This window comes from Falco rusticolus, chromosome 10, assembly GCF_015220075.1.
Source record: "Falco rusticolus isolate bFalRus1 chromosome 10, bFalRus1.pri, whole genome shotgun sequence".
Lineage (NCBI taxonomy): Eukaryota > Metazoa > Chordata > Aves > Falconiformes > Falconidae > Falco > Falco rusticolus.
In genome coordinates, this window is record NC_051196.1 from 31,868,962 (window position 1) to 31,878,012 (window position 9,051).

Sequence of the window (9,051 nt, forward strand, 5' to 3'; positions counted from 1 at the left end):
ATTATGACTCCCTAGTTGCTTCATGGAGAAAACATCCAGTCACATCCAACTGGACACTGTGGCAGCTAATTAGCATTTTAATAATTTTGCATTGAAGAATAACTGGTACTTCTTAATGCTTCTCAACAAATCTGCAACAGTTTCAGTAGTTAGTCTGCTTTATTCAAATGAGTTGACAGTGCAAATGCCTTAGTGCCAATAATAATTTCAGGTACATTATTTTTATAAGCATATTAGACAATTGAAATCCAGTAGAAGCTCTATTTTTCCACCCCCATCGAAGTTGTTTAAGCTAGTCATACACTTACCACTCCATATTTGGCAAACATGCTAAAAAAGAAGTTACCATAGAAGCTGGCTCCTAGAAAGGGAGTTTTTTCTGAAAAGGAACTAGTGAACCAGTTTTTCAACCTTGAAGTTGTATTCTTTTGGTGAGGAATACAGGGGGGTTTGCCACAACACAGGAAAGTAAGTATAATTTAAATAAACTTTTGCAGTGGAATGTAGAAATCAAGCAGCATGGCTTAAACTTCCAGGAACCCAAACCTTAGCATACTAGTGCATTATGCTGAATATAATTGTTCTTTAAAATATATTACTCATATTTAGCTAAGTGTTACTTATATTCAGTAGAAAGGTTGTGGCTATTGGACAGAACAGATACTTTCTTTTGCGCTTTGACAGCACAACTGTAGTGAATTTTAAAAATGCAGTAATAAGATAACCATGACAAGGTTAAAATAGAAAGGTAACATAATAATTTTGATTCTGCATCAAGCATTATGCAATACATAACTTTCTATCCACCTGCATGTTAATATCAACATAAGAAACAGTAACATAGACAGTGTAACTAAAGCAATACATGAACATTTTGGCTCTCAGCAAAAAGTTCCCCACTTTTGTAAGCTCAGGTGCAGCAATTTAACTGAAGTCCCTATTAGTGAGGACAAGAGGAGCCACAAGGGTCCAAAGATAGAGGATGAGACAAACCCAGCTGGAGGTTATCTTCACCCACACGGCTGGCCACTTACTTGTCATTGTTTTAAAATCTGCATCAGGGCTGAAAAGTAAAGTCGTCAATTAATAGATACAGAAGGCACCTTCCACTACTCCTTGCTACATGTCATATAAATCTGAAGTTAGGACAATCCTTTGGGACCCTCTGATGCAAGAACCTTTGTGGGAGCACAGCGAGACAACTAAACCAGCAGTTTCCTGTGGTTCCTTCATAGGCTGCTTGTTCTTGGTACCACTGTTCAAAATCGACCTGCTTGTGCTACTCTTAAAGGAAGTATTTGAGTGACCTATGCAATAGTCTCCTGACAGCTGCTGCTCTGTAAGTGGGTTTGCTAATGTATACAACATGGCAGTCCTGGGGAAAGCTGTTCAGAAGCTTCAGCAGTAGAGGATATGTCCAAGTATTCCCAACACATCTAGGAAATCATATCGCTGTTTAAGTGGCATGTATGGCTGTCCACGCACACCTTTCCCAGGGTGACAAGCCAGTAGTATCAAGCTGGCCTCTGACAAACTCCCCAGGAAGCCACCTTAAACCAATTTCATATGTATCCTTCCTCCTACTTGCCTATCTGAAGGACTGTAACCACGCTTTCTGCCCCTGCAGCTGTGAAGCAGTCCACTAGGACTACAGCTGCTGATTTTGCCTTTTTACATCTTAATTCAGCAACACAAAATTGAGAAGGCGCAACTGTCATGTTACTGGCATAGGGACAGCAGCACCTTAACCAGCCTGGCAGCAGTAGCCTATGCACCTAGAAACTACATGCTGGCTAGCACACACAACCCGCTGCTTTCTGTTTGCTCTTACCTGTACCAGTTTGTGAGTGTCATCATGATGTAAAGAGATGCAAGAAAGAGCATGAAGTGAAAGAAGGTGTAGCTGTACTGAACACCATCCTTCTCATTATCCATGACACGGCGCACTTCTCCATCCTCTGCAGCCCCGCTGCCTGTTCCCACAGTCTCCTCCAGAATGGCACTGTCACTCCCAGACAGTGTCAGCTTGTTCACCTGGCTGTTACTTGAAGAGCGAATGCTGCAGTGTAACCCAAAAAGAGACATGGTTAAAAACTCCTTTTTCACTTCGTTCTGTCTGCTAATAAAGCAAGCAACAGGCTACAATGAATATCTGGGACTAGCAAATAACATTTTTTAAATCCATCTGGAAACACAAGGAAGCTTCTCAAAGAGATCTGTTTTCATCCAAGCTTTTTTTGTTAACCTAATTAAACAGTGTTCCTAGTCCAGGTCTTGTAACACATTTTGTTCAATTCTCTGGTTTGGGCTAATAAGGCCTATCCTCATCCACAAAACAGAACCAGGGTTATTACCCATATTTGGGCTCAAGCCTTGGATATGAATAAAGGCAGGTACATTTTTCACTAAACCTGGATTCAAACCAAAAAAAAAAAGCAGAAAAATCCCAAACATTTCTCATTTGATAGCAGTGCTGATCCCACCTGGAATACAAAAGGCAAAGGACAAAGATAACCAATCCAACAACACTCTGGGCATCCCACCACTGCAGGGACTTGGGCGGAGCTGGAGTAGCAGGTACGACAGTGGTATTTGCTGGAACAGCTGTGGGTGTAGCTATCTGGGTAATGATGTTCAGCAAACTTGGGTTACAGTTTCGTTCTGAAAGGGATTTCAAGGCAGATTAAAGAGAGATGAGCTTTGTCAGCATTTAGCTAAGAAGACATTACAAATAAGCTTGCAGTTTTTCATTCCCTCTAACTGCTGATCTCTCCAATTCCCCAGAGGCAGCAATGGCACAGAATATTTTTCTTCCCTGTGAGCTAGACAAAAGTGTAATAAATAAATAAATAAAATAAGAATGCCCCAACACTTCCCTCTCCCCCCTCACGGATACCCCAGTTTAGTTCTGGAAAGGTGCAATTTGATGGTTTCTGTAAAGTCAGCTTTACTGCCCCGACTACATTCTATCTAGACAGATCAGCACAGTGATCTGTAATAATTACAAGCCCCATCAACAGCTTCTGCTTTCACACCAAAACGTGTTACTCAAGACAGCCTGCTGCTTACCAGGCTCATTGGACATGGCTGACCAAGTGAGATACATGGTGTAGAGTGTGATAACTGAGGACTGGAGGAGGCCAGAGCGAGGCTGATGTTCCTGTTCAAAGACAGAATAGCAAGCCAAGGTCAAAAGGGCAAGTTTTACCTATAGTTGAATAATTTTAACGTACTGCCACAGATTCAGCAATTACTAGCATGAAAACCTTTATTTTTAGCAATGCACTGGGCTTTGTTCTATGTTCAGAAGACTGGAAGAAACTCCTTAGAGTAATACAATTTATGTAGTGAGCAACTCAAGCATGGAAGGAATAAGCAAACCAAATCCAGTTTCTCTGTGCCCAAAACTCAGTTATGGGTTCTAACTGAGTTAATCCCAACTTGCTTAACAGTTCTAGAGATACAAATCTAGCATGTGATTTATTTGAGCAATACCAGTTCAGAATCAAGGAACATGCATGCTTCCTCTCATATTAAACATGCCTACCCATTATTTCAAAGCCATGGCATTAAGCCAATAAATTCCCAGCTTATTTTGCTTTTCGTTAACGGGTGTCTCTGTTCTGCCACAACCTTTCATCACCAAAACCATGGTAGCAGTCTCCCACACGGAAACAAAGTCTAAAACAACATTAGCCAAAAAAACCCCACACGTATCTTCAAGAAATACGTCACTACATAGTGCGCTGGTTTCAGAGCAAGATTATTTTTTTAAAAAAATATGTTCCTAGCTAGCATAGCAAAATTTTAAACTTGTTATGTCTGAATTGGTGCTACATCTTTCTTACTTCCCTGCTTTGTATGTCAGAAGAAAACAGCAGAGAAGAATACCTGAACTTTTGGAAGGATAGAAACAACGGAGACAGCAATGCACAGGATCATGTTAATGCTTATGAAGAACTTGTTCTCAGTGCAGTCATCAGGCTTGGTGTAGAAAACACAGAAGAGAACAATAAAAACCAGCGACAAGGCATAGAACAAACTTGTACAGGACAGCAGAGCTGGAGGGGAAAAAATGAACTGTTAGAATACACATATAGTTTAACAATATATTTAACGTGATTTAATAACCAGCTACTATTGTGATGAGACAGTCCCTCTTCCTCACCTGGAAGCCTGGTTCAGAAAACTAGACTAGCAAAATGCATTTGTATTAGGTATGGCTAAATTTCTGCTTCGGCTCACTAAGTGTAGCTCAGAGGAAAGCCAACGCTGCCATCAGGGAAGCAGGACCTGCCTTTCAGTAGCATTTTAATTGGCTTAACTGATGTCAGGCCACAGTGTCAAAATGAGAGTGCTTTTCACATGCTTCTCGCGGGCTATTTGTAAGCCCTGAATTCCCCCTTCTATGCTAAAGGCCACCCATTTTCATTTCCATTCTGCTATGTTCTTTATAAGAAGCTATAAAATGCTGTTGCAGCATTTGTAGCTATGAACAAAGAACCACAACAATTAGCACTTTGTAATTTAGAGGTCAGCTCGGGAGCGTGCGCTGAGGCACGCTTTGTGTTGTACTGCAGCCACTGTCATCGACATAACTGACTTCCCGAGGACCTCAGCAGGGGAGGCGGCAAAGTCAGAGTTGAAGAAATCCAGCTACTAACTCTGCACTTGCACCGCAAACTAGGCAAGTGTTGTTTATTATGACTGTCAGATCTGCTAATCACAAGCCTAAAATATTTTGCATTTTATTTAATGAGAAAAAAGCAAGACGGCAGCTATTAATTCCAAATATTTACAGTAGTGACTCAAGGAGACTGGAGCATAATTCTAGTTATGCCCACAGTCTAGTAAGTGATAATCCACAGAGTACTGGTCAGCAGAAACAAATCCTTCATAGGTTATGATTCCTACCTGCATACCAACATTTAGAATTTCCCTCCTCCATTCTCTCAACCCAGTTCTCATTCCAGGAGTGAGCAAAGTCCACAAGAAGCACCAACTGGATAAGAATGAAGCAGAAGGCTCCGCAAATACCAATAGCAAACCAAGCTAGAAAAGGAAGCAAGAAAAACAAGATTAGCTTTTAGCATTTGCATGCTACCCCAGTTTAAAATAAATACATTAAAAGCTACTAATTATACAGAAGAAAAATAATGAAAATATCTGGAACTATATTTAGAAATGCAGATGCTGTTAATCATATTGGCCTCCATCCTGCAGAAGCATGCAAGGAGTCCCAGCTATTCAAGGGTGCAGCTTATGCTAGTCAGGTTGCGCATGGGAATGTTTAGCCCAACATGTTTTCAGAATGAATGCAAGATGTACATAAAGAAGTCTTGTGTTAGCTAAGTACATAAAGAATAATCATGCCACATTTCTTTTGAGGGTCAACAACCCCTTCAAGTTCCTGTTATGTGGCCAGACAGTAAAAGTTTCTTGCACAGATTTTTCCAGAGATTCTAGGGAAGTATTTAGCACTTGCCAGTTTTCTAAGCTGCCTCTAATCTAAACAGAGTCTGAAGACTCAGCCCAGAAGTGATCATGTCATGATATACTGAATATATTAATATGAATACATCTATATATATACTGAATTACTAATACCCAACAGCTATACACTGGAAAAGAGACTGCTTATTGCCGTAACTTCAGTTGGTCACCAAAATACTGGATGAACCGAGATAACCTGAAGAAGTAGGACACTGTCTTCTACAAGACAACTTTCACTATTGCAACTATAGCCAGTTAAGTCTGTGAAAAGGTTTGAGTTTAATAAACAGAATTCTATGATGACATATCAACTGTACCTCTTGTGAAAGGCCCTTCAGGAATGTAAAATGCTCCAACCATGATAGCCACAATGGCAGCTATTTTGAAGAACCAGAACCTTTAAAAGAACATATAAGTTGAAAATATTGGTCTTACTCTGCACACAACAGTCATTTTACGTGATCTATAAGCAGCTTGCTGTACATGGATGAGTGCCTTAACAAACATTTAAAGAAAAAATGTTGTGTTCAGTGGGATTACAGATAAAGATATCCTTCAAATCAGGGGGAGAGGGTGAAGCAATGGTTAATACATTGGAGACATGGACTCACAGAAACCTCAAAGTTCAACAAAGGCAAATGCAGAGTGTTGCACCTGGGACAGAAAACCCCTGCGCAGCAGGACACACTGGGGGCTGACTGGCTGGAAAGCTTTGCTGAAAGAGGAGCTCCAACAAACAGAATGTGAGTCAGCAGCTCATCCTTGCAGGGAGGAAGGCTAACTGCACTGTTTAACTTGGAGAAAGGAAAAGGGAGATCTAATTGCTGTTTTCAACTGCCTGAAAGAATGGTGTAAAGAAGACACAACCAGATTTTCTTGCAGGTGCACAGCAGCAGGACAAGAGGCAACACACACAAGCTGCAAGAATAGGAACAATTATCTATTGCAAAAAATTGCAAGTGTTGCCCAGAGAGGTCAAAGCATCCCCAACTTTCAAGACATTCAAAACTGACCTAAACAAGACCCTGAATAATCTGTTCCACGTTGATCCTGCTCTAACCAGGAAGTTGGATTATATAATCTCCAAAGGTCTCTTTCAAATTAAATGACACTATAGTAATTCAGTTATCTAGCCCAGAACTAACCCAGTTAAATCAGTGAATCAGAACTCAGAAACCAGTTTCTGCTGGCTTACTGAGTCAGACTGGCCTAGTGAATGACCCCATGAGCACTAGTCAGCGCAGGGATGGCAATATAAACTAGCTGAAATCTAGCATCTCTGTGAAAACACAGAGGGGGTGCCTAGAGCACCACCCTTTTGGTTACCCAATTATCAGTACATTGAACATAAGACATAAATAGGAAGCTTTTTAGGGGAAAAGCTTTGCATTACCCTGTATTCAGTTGAAAAGAAACTTGAGGCTGTCAATGCAGGCATAAACAATTTGCCACTGCGTTCAGCAAAGAAAACTGAGAGAGGAGACAACCAGACAGCTGGCTCACACACATACCCATTGTGTACCGAAGCTCTTGGATCATTACTTGTTTTCACTTCTATCATGAGCAGAGAGAGGAGAAAGAAGAACACTGCCATGGCAAAGCTGATTCGATAGACAGCTCTGTATCCAACAAAGACATCACAGCTGACAAAGCCATCCAGATGTGGTATGCGAGTATGAAGCCCCTCATCACAAAATCCAGGTATCTGAGTAAAGACACACTTAGTTGTGAATTTACATCTGCATTTGCAATTACATTCTTTAAGCGCTCTAACAGCCAAGGCTTTCAGTCAACTGTCATCTGGGAGATCTGATAACAAAAGACCTTGTGCTCAGCCAGCCTGCACAGACTTTATTATCATCTTTCTTTCCCCACGTCATCACTAAAAGCATCCAGGAAGATTAAGACACCATTCAGCAGGCCCTCAGATAATGACTGGCAATCTCCAGGTCTGGTCAGGTCTCAGAGACCAGGCACATACTTAAACATGTACATTCACTGAATTTGTTATTTCAGCTAGAAGCCGTGCAGTAAACGCAGTCTCTTAACTCAGGGGACAAGGCACATTGGGTGTTTGTGTCTCTGGTAATCCATTCCCAGTAAAGAGAACCGATAGCCACTGGCACAAGTAATGGTTTTGCAAACAGTGAGAAGGAGGTTTTCCCCTCCATACCTTTTTCAGCTGCTCTTCCATCCCTGGTGCCAGCATAATGCAAGCAAGAACAGTACTAAGGAGGAGGAGGAAGGCATAGATGAGACGCGTCACTGTTGAATTCTTGCTGTTGGGACAACATCGGCACAGTAAACACGAGGCACCGCTGCACAGGCAGGGAATCTGAAGGACAGAGACAGAAATAGTAAGGGCATTCCCCTCGCAGCTGGCACCGGGGTGTTCAGTGACACCGGGAGAGGAAAACCCAAACTCCATTTAGCAACACTCCACACCCTCCCGGACCGCACAGATAAAACGTTTAATCGCCATTTCTGCCTGACACCGTGTCTGAGCACACCCCCTAGATAACTCGGCTTATCAGCCCGGGCTCAGCTCCCGGGGTCCGCCGCTCGGCAGCGGCCAGCAGCGCCCAGCAGCGCCGCGGCCACCGACACCACCCCGCAAGGGCGGGCCCGGGCCGCCGGCCACCCGCCTCCCGCCGGGCGAGTCCCGCGGCCCCGAGGCAGGCGCAGGACAGCTACAGCCTGGCGCCCGCGCCGCTCCGAGAGGCTGAGGCCGCCCCCCGGCTCCCGCAGCTGGCGGGACCGGGCTTCTGCCCGCAGGCCGCGGGAGGGGAGCCGGCGGGGGCACCGGCCCTCGGCCCAGGCGCGGCTCCCGGCTGGCTCCCCGGGAAGGAAGGGGGAGGATCTGGCGGGGCAGCCCCCCCGCAGCCGCCACTCACCCAGCTGGCCAGCGAGCAGACCCCCAGCACCGCCCCCATGGCGCCGCCACCGCCGAGACCCCTCCGGCCACTTCCTGCTTCCGCCCCCACCCTGCGGCGTCAGGCGGCCCCCGTCCAGCACCGCCGCCGCTCATTGGCTGCCCCTGCCACGCTGGTGCGCTCGGGGGCCGCTGCCCGCCAATGAGAAGGCAGGATGGAGCCGCGCGCGAGCAGGAGGCTAGGCAGGGACGGCGAAGGGCGCGGGGGGTCGCTGTTTGTGAAGGCTTCTTCCGCCCCCTCCGCCGCGAGGCGGTCGTGAGGAGAAGGGGCTCTGATTGGTCGGAAATGTCCGTGAGTGGGCGGTTCCTCCAGCAGGACAGCCAATGAATGAGGCTGATTGGCAGGCCCGGCAGCCATTCGATAGCTCTCTCTCCCTGTGGCCTCGGGGGATGTTCGGCGGTTGCCATGGCAGCAGCGGGGGTGCCGCGGGCGGGCTGGCGGCATGGCGGCGGGGCGGGCCTGCCACCGGGGCCGCCAGTCAGTCACCGGGGCCGCCCCCGCCGCGCGCAGGAGCTGGGGCCCGACATATTGCCGTCCCATGTCCCTGAGCGCCAGCAGCTTGCAAGGCAAGGCACCCCGGCACAGGGCACCCCGGCACAGGGCACCCCGGCATGCCCTGTACCCC

At 45.5% G+C, this 9,051-nt stretch overlaps 1 protein-coding gene across 1 annotated transcript; it reads right to left on the reverse strand.

Moving 5' to 3' along the window:
• Positions 1-140: 140 nt before the first annotated feature.
• SERINC3 (serine incorporator 3) lies at positions 141-8,519 on the reverse strand. The gene is made up of 10 exons (XM_037401990.1): positions 8,388-8,519; positions 7,667-7,828; positions 7,005-7,198; positions 5,811-5,890; positions 4,915-5,052; positions 3,892-4,061; positions 3,070-3,160; positions 2,484-2,661; positions 1,832-2,059; positions 141-1,063 (listed from the first exon to the last, which is right to left on the reverse strand). Exons 1-10 carry the CDS (start codon positions 8,424-8,426, stop codon positions 925-927), a joined length of 1,419 nt encoding a protein of 472 aa, XP_037257887.1. The 5' UTR covers positions 8,427-8,519; the 3' UTR covers positions 141-924.
• Positions 8,520-9,051: the final 532 nt, after the last annotated feature.

Bases quoted from the DNA above. Each gene is read 5' to 3' on its own strand.
- SERINC3 (XM_037401990.1), bottom strand. From the start codon at position 8,426: ATGGGGGCGGTGCTGGGGGTCTGCTCGCTGGCCAGCTGG. The intron at 7,829-8,387 runs GTGAGTGGCGGC...TCTGTCCTTCAG, and splicing joins TCTGCTCGCTGGCCAGCTGG to ATTCCCTGCCTGTGCAGCGG. The intron at 3,161-3,891 runs GTATTCTTCTCT...GTCTTTGAACAG, and splicing joins CTATCCTTCCAAAAGTTCAG to GAACATCAGCCTCGCTCTGG.